The 18,602-nt window shown below is 46.8% G+C and overlaps 1 protein-coding gene across 1 annotated transcript in view; it reads right to left on the bottom strand.

Annotated features, from left to right (window-relative positions):
* Nucleotides 1–18,602, bottom strand: part of LOC141272042 (uncharacterized) — a 102,246-nt gene that overhangs the window by 69,290 nt on the left and 14,354 nt on the right. The window contains exon 7 of the mRNA XM_073682329.1: nucleotides 12,929–13,647. Within this exon, the coding sequence (XP_073538430.1) occupies nucleotides 12,929–13,647 (719 nt within the window). The remainder of the gene's footprint in view (nucleotides 1–12,928; nucleotides 13,648–18,602) is intronic.

Here is an 18,602-nt window from a genome sequence, read left to right as displayed (position 1 = left end):
ATAGTCCTGGCTCCCCGGCAGCTCGTGATGGTCTTAAAGGACCTTCCATGACGTCATTTAGCCATGTGAAGTGTCACGCGACCGCTGACGTCGTCGGTCGCGTGACCTGTCACATGACTAAATGACGCCATGGAAGGTCCTTTTAGACCATCGCGAGCCGCTGGGGAGAACGGAGAAGGAGACCAGGGGCCATCAGAAAGTAAGTATAATGTTTTTTTTTATTTTTTACCATTTTTATTCTTTTTTTTAACTAACTTGGTCACACTATATAAAATCCATGCCGGTTGTATAGATTTATATAGTGTGACCAAGTTGTCAAGCACTTTTCCAAGTGATGCTAAAATCGCTTGGAAAAGTGCTTGATAACCCGCATGTAGAAATGCATGCAAAAACGTTGACAAACGCTTCTACCTGGCAGGAAAAATGCATGTAAAATCCGCATGCGTTTTTCCTGCCAGGGACATGTGGAAAAAATCTGCAGCTTTTCTGCATCGTGGGCACTTAGCCTCATCATCATTGTTAAAGAATCGGTTAACTCCAGTACAGCGCAGCCCACTTTCATCCACCTGGATCCAATGGCTCCAGTAGAGACTCCTTTGTACAAAAAAAAGTGCAAACAAGTAATTTTTTTTTACAGAATTCGAAGTTTAAAATAAACATTGAAAATTCTGTGTGAACAAACCCCCCAAAAATTGTCATTTAATTCAACAAGTCAGTGATAGAGAAGAATCTGTGAGTCCTCTGCATTTATTGGCACTCACCGATGTGGTTGTCAGTAGGAATCTCCTCTTTACACCGCTCATCACCCCTCACATATGTCTCTATAGTATTAATATGGGTCAGATCTTTACCCTGAAACACATATTGTAAAAGTCACAGACAGATGGAGAAGTCACATCTATGATCAGCTCTAATCCTGCCATCTCCATCGTTCTCATTACACAAGTATAAAACATATAATACTGGTGGATAAAACAAGACTGAACACAACACCTTCACAGTCTTCTACACATCATAGGGGAGATCTCATGACACCTTCTCTCCATCTACCTGATGATCCTGAGGAATATTTTCTTGTTTACAGTCCTGTGGATGAAGAGGACGGGGACATCTCTCTGGTGTTGTCCTCTCACTGGATAGAACTGGAGGAAACACATATAGGGACTGAATTCATTCTTTACATGCAGATAATTATAGGCCGTGTGTAGTTAGTCCTGTCTATTACCCGGTGATGTGAGGGGCTGGGGAACCTCCATCATGACGTCCTTGTACAGATCTTTGTGTCCTTCTAAATACTCCCACTCCTCCATGGAGAAATATACTGTGACATCCTGACACCTTATAGGAACCTGACACATACAATGGTACAGTCATTACCCTGATCCCTTCATAGCACTACTGTATAATTTCCCAGCATTCCTAGAAGTGTCACCTCTCCAGTCAGCAGCTCAATCATCTTGTAGGTGAGTTCTAGGATCTTCTGGTCATTGATGTCCTCATGTATCAGGGGGTGAGGTGGAGGCCCTGTGATTGGGCTCAGGGGTCTTCCCCATCCCTCAGACACAGGGGCCTGACAGCGCTCACTAGAGGTCTTCTTCACTACTGTGTAATCCTGGTTATGGAGAGACACATTAATAAATCTCACTACAGACATTTCCAGAGTCCTCACCTCTCCAGTTCTGTCCATCTGTTATTCCCATAGATAAGAATGATGTAATGTGACGTCATCAGAATCTCTCACCTCTCCAGTAAGCCGGAAGAGGATTTCTAGGGTGAGGTGTAATATTCTCTCTGCCATCTTGTCCCTGTCACTATCCATCCTTGATGGGTCAATCAGGAATATTCTCTTATATAGAAGATCTCCACTGAGAGGATCCGATATTGTAGGGACCTGAATGGGGAGAAGATGACGATGTAACATCATAAAGATCCCATGTAAGAAATCTCCGGAGCTGTTACCGGCTTCACATGATCACTACATCCAGTCATGGCCCCGTCCTGCCCCCGGTATAACACACAATCACATTATAGTCACATACAGAGATTTATCACAGAATATCTCCAATCCAGCACCAAAAACACAGAACAAATCTAAAATATCTGAATCTTTATTAAATATTTCATAAAAACAAAACACAAAGTTATAAAGTGCTGGGAACATCCACAGAGATCAGGACGGCAGAACCGGGGACGTCAGTAACAGATAATGATAGAACATTAATATCTCCTGATAGTGACAACATGGAGCGGGCGACGGCCATAATGGAGACTGTACAGTAACAGAGCAGCGAGCGACGTCAGGAGGGAAGTGTCCCAATCTAATGCAATACAGACAGAGACCCTGATATAGCGACACTGACGGGAACACGTTCTGTCTCCTGGAATGTGACCGCAGCACTGAGGGGGTTAATAGTAATGGGGGATCTCCACATACCTCCACCTGCAGAGCCGCCACCACACATATGGCTGTTCTGTGCTCACAGGACCTGTGATGAGGTCACAGGAGGGGAGGAGTCAGGGGTCACATGATCAGGGGCCTCAGTGGATGCAGGACTCTGCTGTGCTGGTTGTCATGGTGCTGGATGAGCTGAAGGTTATGTGTGGGGTCAGGAGGGGTTTACAGTGTGGATGTAGCAGAGTCGCGCGTGTACGAGGCGTACGGAGAGGAGCCGCGTGTGTACGAGGTGTACGGAGCGGAGCCGCGTGTGTACGAGGTGTACGGAGCGGAGCCGCGTGTGTACGAGGTGTACCGGGCAGAGCCGCGCGAGTACGAGGTGTACGGAGCGGAGCCGCGTGTGTACGAGGTGTACGGAGCGGAGCCGCGTGTGTACGAGGTGTACGGAGCGGAGCCGCGTGTGTACGAGGTGTACGGAGCGGAGCCGCGTGTACGAGGTGTACGGAGCGGAGCCGCGCGTGTACGAGGTGTACGGAGCGGAGCCGCGCGTGTACGAGGTGTACGGAGCGGAGCCGCGCGTGTACGAGGTGTACGGAGCGGAGCCGCGCGTGTACGAGGTGTACGGAGCGGAGCCGCGCGTGTACGAGGTGTACGGAGCGGAGCAGCGCGTGTACGAGGTGTACGGAGCGGAGCAGCGCGTGTACGAGGTGTACGGAGCGGAGCAGCGCGTGTACGAGGTGTACGGAGCGGAGCAGCGTGTGTACGAGGTGTACGGAGCGGAGCAGTGTGTGTACGACGTGTATGGAGTATTTATGGATCCAATAACAAACCTTACTTTCTAATCCTATAGACCAGGGATGTCAAACTCAAATATAATCACCCTACGGGCCAGAGACATATGTACTATAGACCCTAATTTAGGCGTTTAAGCAGGACAGTATCAAATGCCTTTGCCATGTCCAAAAACATGACATTGGTATCGTCAGTTCAAGGTGGGTTAGCCCGCCCCCAACTTAACTCTGCCGCCCAAAAACGACAGACACCATGGCTTGGGTGTAATTGGCCACAGTGGCATTTTATTAACGCAATAATAAAAAACGTGAAATATATAAAGACGCGTTAAGGTCCTTGAAGCTAAGAAGGGTCTGGTGATCCCAATGACACCATTCCACCTGCTCCCAGCTGCGCACCACAAGCTCGGGATCACCATGATTCGGGGGTTCAAAAACGGTTTGAAACCGCCACACCTGGGACTTGACATTCCTTTGTCGTAAGTCCCACAAATCACCAGACCCAAATACCACACATATAACCAAGGGATCTATGTCATGTAGACACTCCCATACCAATTTATAACCAACTTCAATGACCCTAAGCACGCATGTCCACTAGAGGGCTGCCCGGGCAAACCTTCGACTCACTAGTTGTCCTACAGCACTCAGGAATGGAAAAAAAACCTTTGGGGGAAACCTCCAGAGAACCATGGCTGATGGACTGCCCTTCCCCTAGGCTTAGAAGGATGCTGTTTTTACATGACACAGTGTACACAATGATTAATTATTAAATACATCGCAAATCATCTCCCGTACCCTGGTTATGCTGCTCATCGTACTCAATTGCCACTATGACCCGTGAATTTTTGCAGTCTACAGAGAGGGCGGGCGGGACTTGTGTTGTGTCCTAAAGATGTGAGAAAAGACCAGACCACACCAATGGTGGCCTTATAAGCGGCCTCCTCTGATCCCACCTTCTCTATACCTGTCCCCACCTATGCCGCACCCCCTTCATCACGGCTTCCGCCCCCATTGCCTTAGGCCATTGCTCCAGCCTTTTCTTGACCCAACTTAACTCTACCGCCCAAAAACGACAGACACCATGGCTTGGATGTAATTGGCCACAGTGGCCTTTTATTAACGCAATAATAAAAAACGTGTTGTGTATATATATATAAAGACGCATTAAGGTCCTTGAAGCTAAGAAGGGTCTGGTGATCCCAATGACACCACTACACCTGCTCCCAGCCATACATCACAAGCTCGGGAGCACTACGAACCCCTCGAACCAGGGGTTCAAAAACGGTTTGAAACCGCCACACCCGGGACTCGACATTCCTTTGTCGTAAGTCCCACAAATCACCAGACCCAAATACCACACCTATAACAGAGGGATCCATGTCCTTGTGGACACAGGAAATGTCTGATTGCTACTCCCCCGTTCCCGCAGACACATTTTTGAAACTGCCCTATTCACTTTCCTCCGGGCCCTGTTCAGCCTTTCTATCGACCTGGCGTTTCACTAACTCTTACGGGGAACAATCTCCGACCAGACTGTTACCATTCCCGGAAAAGATGCCCAAAGCCGTGAAAATCGTGCCTGACGTATCTAATTAGTTCCCTACCTGGCCGAACTCTTAAGTCATTACCTCCTATGTGTAGTAGCAGCATGTCTGGGGGGCGATCTAAGCGCACAAATTTATTTACTTCCCGCAATACCCTGCTCCACCTCATCCCTCTAAACTCCAGCCAGCGTATAGTGGCTATGTTCCTTGAGATGCCGAACTGCCTTCCATCTCGTCTCACATCTGCCCGCAGTGCGGCCCAGTGTACGTAGGAGTGGCCCATTATCCAGACCAGTAGAGGTGAACCTAAGCAGAAGACAATATACACTGTGTGCAGAATTATTAGACAAGTTGTATTTTAGAGGATTATTTTTATTATTGATCAACAACTATGTTCTCAATCAACCCAAAAGACTCATAAATATCCAAGCTTAATATTTTTGGAAGTTGGAGTGGTTTTTTTTTAGATTTGGCTATCTTAGGAGGATATCTGTTTATGCAGGTAACTATTACTGTGCAGAATTATTAGGCAACTTAATAAAAACCAAATATAATCCCATCTCACTTGTTTATTTTCACCAGGTAAACCAATATCAGTGCACAAAATTTAGAAATAAACATTTCTGACATGCAAAAACGAAAACAAAAAAAAATAGTGATCAATATAGCCACCTTTCTTTACGATGACACTCAACAGCCTTCCATCCATAGATTCTGTCAGTTGCTTGATCTGTTTTCGATCAACATTGCGTGCAGCAGCCACCACAGCCTCCCAGACACTGTTCAGAGAGGTGTACTGTTTTCCCTCCCTGTAGATCTCACATTTTATGATGGACCACAGGCTCTCTATGGGGTTCAGATCAGGTGAACAAGGGGGCGATGTCATTATGTTTCTTCTTTTAGACCTTTACTGGCCAGCCACGCTGTGGAGTAGTTGGATGCATGAGATGGAGCATTGTCCTGCATGAAAATCATGTTTTTCTTGAACAATACCAACTTCATCCTGTACCACTGCGTGAAGAAGTTGTCTTCCAGAAGCTGGCAGTAGGTCTGGGAGTTGAGCTTCACTCCATCCTCAACCCGAAAAGGTTCCACAAGTTCATCTTTGATGATACCAGCCCATACCAATACCCCACCTCCACCTTGCAGGCGTCTGAGTCGGAGTGGAGCTCTCTGTCCTTTACTGACCCAGCCTCTGGCCCATCAAGAGTCACTCTCATTTCATCAGTCCATAAAACCTTTGAAAAATCAGTCTTAAGATATTTCTTGGCCCATTCTTGACGTTTTATCTTATGTTTCTTGTTCAAAGGTGATCGTTTTTCAGCCTTCCTTACTGTCCTGTCCTGACAATAAAGCCAGGCTATTGAAATACATGTTTATGTTCATTACACATTCTTATGTATTGAACTTTGTTTGTTTGGTAACAGCACCATCTGCTGACCATTTAATGTAAATGTTTTAGTTTCAGTTTGCAATGTATTGTGGGAGTTTCTGAGGCATTCTGGGAATATTGCAATGCATTGTGGACTTGATATTATGACACTGCAGAAATACCAGCAGCCATTTCCTGCATTCTCTTGAAGAGGTATCAGACCACTCATCTCCTGTCTTATGCTCCTCAAACAGCCTGTCCTAAGCATAGTTGGTAAGTTACTATCTATGTGTTAGTATGCAGTGTAAGAGGTACAAAGCACATTAGATGTATGTTGATGTATTAACTAGGTGTCATCAGTTTGTATTACCTCATGTTACACTGTATTGCAGATTACCTGTATCTATGTATTGTACGGTATATGTTCTGAATACCTTGTTATTACATCCTATAGTTTCACCCTTTCCTGTCAAATCTACAATCAATAAAAGAAGGTTACAAGTTCACAGCCTCTCTTTTTCTTAAAGAAGACAGGGGGTTTAGCTATATGTCTCACTGCACACCGTTCTATCGTGTGAGGACAGAATACTTACCTTGGCCATGTCCCTGAGTATCGCACACCTTGTGCTTTTTGATACTCCAGTAACGTTGCAGCTCTGAAATATGGCAAAACTGGTGGCGAATGGCATCTTGACAGCTTCACGCTTGATTTTCCTCAATTCATGGGAAGTTATTTTGCGCCTTTTTTGGCCAACACGCTTCTTGCGACCCTGTTGGCTATTTGCCATGAAACGCTTGATTGTTCGGTGATCACGCTTCAAAAGTTTGGTAATTTCAAGACTGCTGCATCCCTCTGCAAAACATCTCACAATTTTGGACTTTTCAGAGCCCGTCAAATCTCTCTTCTGACCCATTTTGCCAAAGGAAAAGAAGTTGCCTAATAATTAAGCACACCTTATATAGGGTGTTGATGTCATTAGTCAACACCCCTCCTCATTACAGAGATGCACATCACCAGATTTACTTAATTGGTAGTTGGCTCTCAAGCCTATGCACCTTGGAGTAGGACAACATGTATAAAAAGTATCATGTGATCAAAATACTCATTTGCCTAATAATTCTACACACAGTGTATATTAGAGCACACCAATACAGATTTATCGCAAGTTTCCTAATGCCTCTGGTCTCACGTATGATAAAAAACATTTAGATACCGACCTCCCTATGCGGTTTACGGTTTCCACGCTCAGACCGCACGCCGCCGCTTCTGTAGCTGCTCCTATCCGTTAGGATTGGGGGGCAAAACTGACAAGATCCAACCCCACCTTACTCAGACATTTTCTAAAAATACTGGTGAATTGGTACTGTGATAGACATGTCCCATCCTCGTGACATAATATGGGACCAGTTGAATTCCCACTAAGCCTCTTGAAACGCTCAAAGGTTTTTAACGGACACATCTCTGAACCCCGCACCGCTCCCAACCATACCTTCTTCCCTCTTCCCAGCTGGTCTGTTTTAGAGTGTCTTAACCAAAATTCCACCCCCTCCTTTGTTGCGAACACGTCCCTTCCTGGCACCCCCACCTTTTTTCTTAGATGGGGCTATAAGCTTGCTAATCCGTAGAGCCCTGAAAAAGGCCCGTGAAAAGGCCAGACGGAAGAGCGTCACCTCATACTCTGAGCTGCAGATAACTAAAAGTAGTTCCCCAAACATTCCAGGAGTTTGAACGATGCCGGGCGCCGACCATCCCTCTGCGCCTGCCCCTGACGAAACCCTTTAACCGCCTGCTTTACTAGGGGATTCTTTGTCAGGTCTCTAAGTCCCCTAGTCCTAAAGCCGAATCCCAGACCTGCGATTAACCGATTTACCTTTGAAACTGACCAATCCTCCTGAGCTCCTTCGCTTAACCAAAGGAGCAGTAAGCCTACCTGATCATCTTCGGACAAAGCATTACCTACACCCCTTTGTCGACCCTCCTACAGCTCCCAAGCTGTCTGATAGGCCTTCCATGTGCTAAGGGATAAGGACAATTTAATTAATGGCTGGGCTGCATGAATGCCAACTTCCACAAGTGTCGCGGGCACTCGAGCTCCCTCTCTTCCGCCTCCAGGGCCACCGACCGAAAGCGATCCCATTGAAAACGAGAAAGGGCGTCAGCAATCAAATTCTTTTCACCTGGTATTTGTGAAGCTGTTATACAGGCGTTTATCGATAAACACTCCAATACCAGTTGCCTTAATACCCTTATTACTGGTGGTTATGATGCCGACAAATTATTAACTGCCAGAACTACCCCCATATTATTGCAGCGGAAGCGAATGCATTTATTGCGCAACTGCTGGCCCCACAGTGTAACCGCCACCATTATTGGGAAAATTTAGAGCAATGCTCTTTTTTACCAGCCCTGTCATCTTCCAGTCATCGGGCCATTCCCCCGCACACCATTGGCCCCTGAAATAAGCGCCAAACCCTGTGCTACCTGCCTCGTCCATAAACAGTTCTAAGTCGATATTGTCTGTCCTCTCTTCCATTATCAATGAATGCCCGTTATACCCTTCAAGGAATGTAGCCCATACCGTCAAGTCCTCCTTATGCTCTTTTGACAATCTGATGTAGTGATGAGGAGCCTTCATGCCTGCCGTCGCCCCTGCCAACTTTCTGGAGAAGATGCGTCCCATGGGCATAACTCTACATGCAAAGTTCAGCTTGCCTAGTAGCGATTGTGTCTCCCTTAACGTCATCTTTTTTAGTCGCCTAGCCCTTGCTACTTCGGCCCTTAGTGCCACCACCTTTTCCTCCGGTAACCGGAGTTCCCACTTCTCGATAACGCTCCCCAGGAAGAAATTTGCGACGTTGGGCCCACAGTTTTTCCGGGTTCCAGGGGGACCCCAAATAACTCCGCCACCCATTCCATGGTGCGCAATGTAGATTTGCATCGTGGTGAGTCTTTTGGGCCAAAGAACATAAAATTATCAAGGTAATGAATGATTGGTGCCTTCCCGGACACGTCGTTGACGACCCATTCAAGGAAGCAACTGAACGCCTCGAATACGGAGCAGGAAATGGAACAGCCCATGGGCAAGCAGCGATCTATGAAGTATGCTCCCTCCCAAACGCAATCCAGTAGTCAAACACTATCGGGGTGTACCGGCAGTAACCTGAATGCCCTCTCAATGTCTGTCTTGGCCGTAAGCATACCTTTTCCCAATTTTTTGACCCACCTGACCGCTTCGTCAAAGGAGGTATATACCACCGAGCTTAATTCCGCTGCGATGCCTTCTTTCACTGAACTACCCCTTGGATACGATAGATGGTGGATTAATCTAAATTTATTGGGTTCTTTTTGGGGGACGACCCCCAATGGGTACACCACTACATTTTCTAATGGTAACTTCCTGAATGGTCCTGCCATTCTGCCTAACGCCACCTCCTTTTTTAATTTTTCCGAGATTACTGCCGGGTACTGATAGGCGGATTTTAAGTTTTTATTGGTAGGGTCTCAACTAAGACGGAGGGGATCTTGAAACCCACCTCAAAGCCTGCCACCAGCAGCTACGCTATTTCCCTATCTGGGAAACTATTTAGGAAAGGAAACATTTTTGCTAGTTTTACCAGCGTCAATCCTTTGGGAATTGCCGAAAGTGGCCACCCCTTTTCCTTTCCTAAAACATCTATCCGCCCTGTGTGAGGACCTATTACAGAAAGAGCAGGCGTGCCTGTATTTACATTCGGCAGCGAATTTGTACTTGCTCTCATTGAACTGCCAGCATAATCCTGCCTTCTGCCCGCCAGCTTGCCCCTCCCCGTCCCTTATCTCTACTTCTGCTTCCGTGGCCGGATGACCCGGCCCCACCTAGAAAGGGGTGCTCAAACCTAGCCGGGGCCATTACCCTCAATCACAGCCCTATATCCTTCTGATTCCATCGGAATTGTTCGTCGTATCTCAGCCAGGTTTGCCCCCCATACACTCTATACGCCTACCCATAGCATCTTGTTGGCAAAATAGGACCGAGCAGTTCTCTGGTGCCTTCTCCCCTATGATACTTACTAGGATAGAGACAGCCTGCAACCAATTGGTGAAGGTTTGTAGGATTAACTACCACCTCCGTTTCTTTTCGTCCTCTTTCTTATTATCATCGTTTTTATTCTTGTCTAAATTAAACTTCTCCAACGGCAGAAGAGAAAATATTTCGACATACTCGTCCTTCCAGATTTGCTCTTTTACCTCCTTCTTTAAATAGGCACCCAGGGGTCCCTTGTAGCATACATATACCTCGCCCATCGCCCTATCATCCAGGTGAACCTTATCCCCTTTATCTTTAGTGTTCTGCTCTGACGCGGGCGCCGGATTCGCCGATGCTGGCTGCGGATCTCCTTCCCCCTGCCCTACCTCCTCGCTCCTCACTAACTCGCCTCCTAATGGGACCCAGGCTGACACTGGAGCCGGTGGTAGATTGTCCGCCTATAGCAAGGCTACACAATTTTTTTGGATAGTCAGCATGTTCTGGATACCCGCCCCTTCCTGTGAAGGCCTCGCTGGGTTCCCCCCTCCCCTTACTACCTGCTCTAACTCCCCTGCCCTATGACTGTGCCCAACACCCTGCGACATTAGTATGGGAGGAAACGGACATGACAAAGATTCATACTCACCAGGCCGCGTGGGCTGTCCCGCCACACCGGCCGGAAATCCCGCATCCAGTCGTCCTTCCCGGTCACATGTTGTTGTTCACCCTGGTGTTTTTGACGCGTTGATGGCATCCACTGCCGCGGTTGAAGGGGGGAGAGTGAAAACCCCTGGGGTCAAAAGTGCAGGGCCGGCCTTGTGTAAGTCTAGGGGGCAGAGTGGGGCTAGTGGGCCGAGTTAAGATAAACTTGTGCGTGCCCGACAGGCAAGGGGGGCGCTGTGGGGGCTGCAAAGATCTGCATGTGGCTGCCAGCAAAGAGTGCAGTGCAGTGGCTATGGAAATCTGTGCAGAAGACAAGGGGGTGGTGGATGCTGCGGGGCGGGGGGTGTTTGATACATGCACTAGGTGGTGGGGACTATGCAGGGGCATGGAGGGGGTTCTGCAGTCTTGCCTGCAGCTATATCCACCGTTGGCCGCCAGGTCCTGGATCCAGATGAAGGCCCTGGCTGCAGAGCCAGGCCGCCGATGTTCTATTCCTTGCCCGTGGTCCCGTGACCACTGGTCCATGCGGCCACGTGACCGTGGGTGCTGCTGCTCATTCTCCCCAGCCCTGGGTGGGCCAGGCCGCTCCTGCAGTTGCTCCTTCCCGCAGTCACATGACTGCAAGTCTCCCTGGTCACGTGACCATGGGTCTCGCCGCTCATGCTGCAGGTCCTGCTCGCTCTCCCCAGCCCTGGATGGGCCAGGCCACTCCTGTGGTTGCTCCTCCCCGCAGTCACGTGAATTCAGGTCCTTCAGGCCACGTGACTGCGGGTCTTGCCGCTCATGCTGCCACCAGCCCCTTCTTCTTGCGTCGCCGTGCCCAGCCCCTTCCTGGCCAGGCATTCATGGCCGCCAGGCCGACCTCTCCCCGTCACGGCCGCCTTGCTCCAGGCCGCGTCCACATTGCCGGGCACAGACCCCGCCCATTTGTCAGGCAGGGGCCCACTCGCTGCCGCAGCCCTAGCCAGCTGATTTTTTCTGCCATGGGGTCTTCCAGGAGTGGGGGACACTGAAGGGGCTCTGCGGGCACGGGGGGTTCCTAGAGGGACGGGTGTTGGAGGTTCTCCGTGGGCACAGGGGTTTGGAGGAGAATGGGACACTGGAGGGTCCCTAGAGGGGTTCCCCTGCTGGCACCTATGTCTCGGGGCCCAGTCTGGGGACAACCTTACCGGCGGCCTCGCATGACGGGGACGCCGCACTCGTGATGAAGAATCTGGTCCACTGCCGATGATCCGGGCCACTTGTTCTAGCCAGCCAGAGAGGTGCTCCATGGCCGCCGTCCTCAGGGCCTCAAGTAGCTGCTCAGCCGACATTGTCCAGGTAAGACTTGTGTTGTGTACTGAAGATGGGAGAAAAGAAAAGACCACTCCCCTGGAGGCCTTATAAGGTGTATTCCTTTTTTCTTTTAGGTGTGTGATGTGACTTGACTATAACTTGTATTTTTTTTTTTGCAATAGTAGAAAAGTATATACGAATAAATCTGCTGCACTTCTGATCAAGAAGATATCCAATGGAGATGATGGTGTTGTGTTGAACAAAGAGCAGTTTTATTAATCTACATATTTTAGAGTTTAACAAACTCATTCATCAGGTAAATATATTGTAATATATTGTCAATAAAATGATTTAAAAAAAGAAAATGGCTACTTCTTGCTGTGAGTTCTCTGATGTCTAATAAGATTTGTTTTCCGATTAAAACATTTCCCACATTCTGAACATGAAACTAGCTTTTCCCCGGTGTGAATTCTTTGATGTGTAACAAGTTTGGCTTTTTCGTTATAACTTTTCCCACATTCTGAACATGAAAATGGCTTCATTCCTGTGTGAATTCTCTGATGTGTAAGAAGATGTGTTTTCCGAATAAAACATTTTCCACATTCTAAGCATGAATATGGCTTCTCCCCTTTGTGAGTTCTTTGATGTCTAACAAGATCTGTTTTACCGCTAAAACATTTCCTACATTCTGAACATTGAAATGGCTTCTCCCCTGTGTGAACTCTGCAATGTGCAACTAAACCCGATTTCTTCTTAAAAAGTTTATCACATTCTGAACATGAGTATGGCTTCTCCCCTGTATGAACTCGCTGATGTCTAAGTAGATCTGATTTCTCAACAAAACATTTGCAACACTTTGAACATGAAAAAGGTCTTATGTGAATTCTCCGATGTGACACAAGATATGGTTTACGAGTAAAACATTTCCCACATTCTGAACATGAAAATGGCTTCTCCAATGTGTGACTTCTCCGATGTGTAACAAGATGTGATTTCTCTGCAAAACATTTATCACATTCTGAACAAGAAAATGGCTTCTCCCCTGTGTGAGTTTTCTGATGTCTAACAAGATTTGTTTTCCGATTAAAACATTTCCCACATTCTGAACATGAAAATGGCTTTTCCCCTGTATGAATTCTTTGATGTTTAACAACACTTGATTTCCAAATAAAGAATTTCCCACATTCTGAGCAAGAAAATGGCTTTTCCCCAGTGTGAATTCTCTGATGTATAACAAGTCTGGATTTCTCACTATAACTTTTCCCACATTCTGAACATAAAAATGGCTTTTCCTCTGTGTGAATTCTGTGATGTGCAACTAAACAGTCTTTCTTTTTAGAAAAATTCCCACATACGGAACATGAACATGGTTTCTCTAGTATGTGAGCTATGTGGTATTCAACAGCCTTTCGGTGATTTTTATTCTGCTTATCAATCTTTGAAGAAGCAAAAGGATCAGATGATAGATTTCTCCTGAGAAAGGCCGGATGTATAACTGGGATAATGCCATCCTCTTCATATGAATCTGGTGTGATACCATTATCTCCTTTAAAATAGGAAAATATCAGATGTCCACCTGAGCTCCGGGTACAGTCATCTGCCAAGGATAAAAATTATTTTATTACATTTCAGTAACACTACCTTGAAAGTATATTAATATTTATATTACTATATTTCATAGTATATTTCCATATACAGTACAGACCAAAAGTTTGGACACACCTTCTCATTTAAAGATTTTTCTGTATTTTCATGAGAATGCCAAGAGTATGCAAAGCAGTCATCAAAGCAAAAGGTGGCTACTTTTAAGAACCTAGAATAGAAGACATATTTTCTTTCAGTTGTTTCACACTTTTTTGTTAAGTATATAATTCCACATGTGTTAATTCATAGTTTTGATGCCTTCAGTGTGAATGTACAATTTTCATAGTCATGAAAATACAGAAAAATCTTTAAATGAGAAGTGTGTCCAAACTTTTGATCTGTACTGTACATTATAATTAAATTCAATTATCATCTAAACACAGTTGGCCAAAAAGCAAAGATTAATACATTACACAGTTCTAAATATTTAAAAAAAAAATGTCAGGTTCAGTTTTGAAATGAGCTATTTCTTAATTATTTTGACCTCCTGAATTCAAATCTAACAATGACAATTTTTAATTGGCTCTTGTTTCTATGAAATAAAGTTTTTCTTTTACTGCTATATATAATTAGTGCATAAAAGTTTCAGTACTTTGAAACATTATTATTTCAGCAAAAATAAAGATGCAGAATATTTTGTTATGCCAATGTTCTGATATTTAGTTAGAGGAACTTAGCAACAATTCAAATAACTAAAGCATGTCTAAACACTGTTGTGAATTATAAATAGTTACAGAAATTGCACTACAAAATTTGGTCCTCATCCAATGACAACTCTTTTTTGCTTGTTTCTTGTACTCCTGCATCGCATCATCTCTTACAATTGTCCAACAGTAATCTGAAAGCATTGAAGGATTCCATTTTCCTTGATATCTTTTCTTTATAGCCGCAATATCTTGGTGAAATCTCTCACCGTGCTCATCGCTCACTGCTCCGCAATTTGGTGGAAAAAGGTCTAGAAGTGAATGTAAGAAATACATTTTTAAAGGACACTATACCTGTTACCTGACTACGCCTTTGTCTCACCCCTCTGTCTATGACATACCGTCCTGGCTTTTGACCTCGGACCTCTTGACCACCCAACCTCACGGCTTGTCCGTGAGTAGTGACTAGCGTCACATTACAATTAGTCTGTACATTTGTCTTTTTCCTCAGAATGGATCCTGTCCCTCCACCTGTTCACGCTCTGAGACCAGGTGGAGAATCTGATGCAGATGATTCAGGATTTGACTAATGAATACCAGAGTCTTGAATCGTTGCAATATCAGTTGCAGGGTGAGATAAATAGTTGGATAAAAACTTCCCATAGCTCTCCACTGCCAGCAGTGGCTGTGACGACAGTATCCTCTGATGTGCAGTTAGTTTCTCCCGAACCAATATTGGCCCTTCTTGATAAATTTTCAGGGGAGAAAGACCAGTTTAGGGTGTTTAGGGAGAGCAGTAGACTATTTTTTACCCTGTGACCCCGGTTATCAGGGAATGAGTCCAAGCGGGTGGGAATAATCATGTCCTTAATGTATGGACATGATTTGGGGGACATGATGTTTGTCCCTCCAAGCCCCAGAATGGTCACCTGTTGGCCTTTTTTTTGACGCCTTAGGGTTAATGTACAACGAACCTGACAGGATCCAGGTCGTAGAGGCAAAAATCATGAACATGACATGGGGGCCACACAACTGAGGACTATAGTAATGAGTTCTGGCAAAGGTCCACTGAAGTCCTGTGGGATGATGCAGCTCTCAGGAGTCAGTTTCGTCTAGACTTTTCGGATACACTGAAGGACGCTGGAGCTCTGCATACGCCACCCTGTTCCTTGGGGGAGGCCATTTGATTGGATCGTGTTATTTGGGAGAGGCGTGATGAGCGACAGGATGTTTCGGTCATTTCCACTGAATCTATCCACCTACCTGAGGTGGAACCGATGGAAGTTGGAGCTGCCAGTTCTCGGACCGTTGAGAAGAGACGTTGGCATAATCTTGGACTCTGCCTCTATTGTGGTTGCGCTGGGCATTTTCTCAAGGACTGCACGATATGCCCTCAAGCAAGCAGTCTGGAAAATGCCTAAGTCTGGGTGATTGTCGAGGAGGTCACTCAGACTTCCAAGTAGCTTTTTACTCCTCAGTTAAAGCACTGCTGAACATTGAACTACTTTTCCAAAACCAGTCATTGTCAGCTGTAGCTTTCATTGACTGTAGGTCTGCTGCCAACTTCATCTATTGAGGACTGGTCCTGAGATTAGGATTAGGGACAGTTAGGTTGGAAAGGCCCATTCAAATTGTTGTCATTGACAGGACACCATTACTCCAGAACCTTATCCAGCTGGTAACGATGGAATTCATACTTAAATTCACACTTCTCTCTGAGTCCATCTACTGCAATGTTTTAGATAATTTGCCGGCTGGATTGGTATTGGGGTTTCCATGGCTGTATATTCACAATCCTGTTATTGTTTGTTGTCAGAAAGATATTGTTTAGTGTAACCACAACTGTCATAAGACATGTCTTCGTTCTGTACAAATTTGATTCACAAGTCTGGAGGGTCTATTAGGGTATCTGAAAGACTTCGGAGATGTGTTCTCAGAAGATATTACCTCCCCATCGTCCTTATGACTGCGCTATTAATCTTATCCCTAATACCAAATAAAGCTCACTTGTATAATTTATCGAGTCCTGAACGTACCGCCATGAAAGAATATGTAAACGAAAGTTTACAAAAGGGTCATATGCGTCCTTTCTCCTTGCCTCTAGCTGCTGGGTTATTCTTTGTTAAAAAGAAAGATGGGGGTCTCCGTCCTTGCCTCGATTTCCGTGAATTAAACAAAATTACGGTTAAGAATACTTCCCCACTTCCACTCATCCCTGATCCATATAATCAGCTTACTGGGATAAATGGTTTTCTAAACTTGATCTTAGAGGGGCCTATAATTTGATACGAATCCTGAAGGGTGATGAGTGGAAAATGGCATTTTTAATGTCTGAGGGTCTTTTTGAAAACCTTGTCACGCCTTTTGGGTTAACCAATGCACCAGCAGTTTTTCAAAAAATTATTTGATATCTTTTCTGATTGTATTGGAAGGTTTATTGTGGTATATCTTGATAACATTCTAATTTTTTGTTTGCTAAATTGGAGAGATGTACTTTTTTGCTTCAAGAAATATCGTTCTTGGGGTTCATTGTATTGGCTGAAGGGTTTAAGGTGAATCCTGGGAAGCTGCAGGCCATAATCGTGACCTTAAAGCATTGCAATATTTTCTAGGATTCGCCAATTAATACAGAAAGTTTATTAAGGATTTTTTGCAGATCATTAAACCTCTTACTGATCTCACATTTAAGGGGGCGGATCTTTGGCTTTGGTCATTGGATGCTATTAAGGCCTTTAATAAATTGAGTGTTTTATGTCCGCTCCAGTTTTAATCCAACAAGATCTCCAGAAGCCATTCATTGTGAAGGTGGATACTTCAGAGGTCGGGTGTAGCGCTGGCGTCCCTGCCCTCTGCTAGGCAGGGACGCTGCTCCCCTCACCGCTCTGCTCCGTGCCCGGCGTCCTCTCCCCGCTCTGCTGTCAGCGCGCGCTCCTTCCCGGCGTCCTTCTCCCGCTCTGCTCTCAGCGCGCGCTCCTTCCCGGCCCCTGTGCTTAGGGCGCGCGCGCGCGCGCTCCCCTCCTCTTAAAGGGGCCGCGCGCGCCGTCCTAAGGAGTCCCCGGCCAATGGCCGGAGGACTTCATCATATATAAGGCACCTCCTCCAAAATGGAGGTGCCCGAGCAATGTTGTTTGCACCTGTGTCTCACCTGTGCTTCAGCCCTCAGGTCCCGTTGCCAGTTACCTGCCAGTTTCCTGCCAGTTTCCTGCTAGTTACCTGCCAGTTACCTGCCTGATTCCTGCCTGAATACTTGTTACCTGTCTGCCAGTCTGAGGTCCGACGGTCTGCCTTACTACTCCTGTCAGTCTGTCTAAATGACCAGCCTGCCCGCTCACCTGGGAGCGCATACCAGCTACCTGCCTGCTTGCCTGAGGTCCGACGGTCTGCCTTACTACTCCGGTCAGTCTGTCTATGGACCAGCTTGCCCGCTCACCTGGGAGCGCTTCTCCGTTTTCTGCCTGCTTGCCAGCCCGGAGGCTCCGTTGTCACGTGCTGTGACCACCAGCTATCTCAGAGACTCTTGCCCGCTCACCTGGGAGCGCATCTCCGTTACCTGCCTGCTTGCCAGCCCGGAGGCTCCGTTGTCACGTGCTGTGACCACCAGCTATCTCAGAGACTCTTGCCCGCTCACCTGGGAGCGCATCTCCGTTACCTGCCTGCTTGCCAGCCCGGAGGTCCCGTTGTCACGTGCGGTGACCACCAGCTATTCCAGAGACTCTTGCCCGCTCACCTGGGAGCGCTTCTCCGTTACCTACCTGCCTGCCAGCCCGGAGGTTCCGCCGTCACGTGCCGTGACCACCTGCTATTCCAGAGACTCTCGCTTGCTCACCTGGGAGCACACATCTACCATCTGCCTGCTAGCCTACCCGGAGGCTCTGCCATCACAGGTCGTACCTACCCCTTACCCAGAGACTGCCCTGATCACTTGCCGTAACTCCCAGTCCGTTCACCCAGAGACTGCCACCCGCTCCCTTACAAGGGCCGCCCCCTTGTATAGTAGCTCAGAGGTTCCGCCTCCCGGACCCGTTACAGTTTGCTCGGGCCATGGAACCCGGTGGCACCCAAGCTCCCTCGCTCACGGACCTGTGTCATGAACTGTCCCGTCAAAGGTCCCAACAGGAGTCCATCCTGGGTCACCTGCGGAATGTCAATACTCGCCTGGACACTCTGACTGCACCACCTGCAGCCACTGCCAGTACCATGACTCGCAACCCGGCAGCTCCGCTACCCACTAATACCATGGTAACCTATCCCGGTCCCCGGCTGT

Source organism: Phyllobates terribilis, unplaced genomic scaffold (assembly GCF_046119375.1).
Source record: "Phyllobates terribilis strain yellow unplaced genomic scaffold, ASM4611937v1 Scaffold_5__5_contigs__length_657084704, whole genome shotgun sequence".
NCBI lineage: Eukaryota > Metazoa > Chordata > Amphibia > Anura > Dendrobatidae > Phyllobates > Phyllobates terribilis.
The sequence above is the reverse complement of the archived record's forward strand: the minus strand, read 5'-3'. Positions and strand labels throughout refer to the sequence as shown.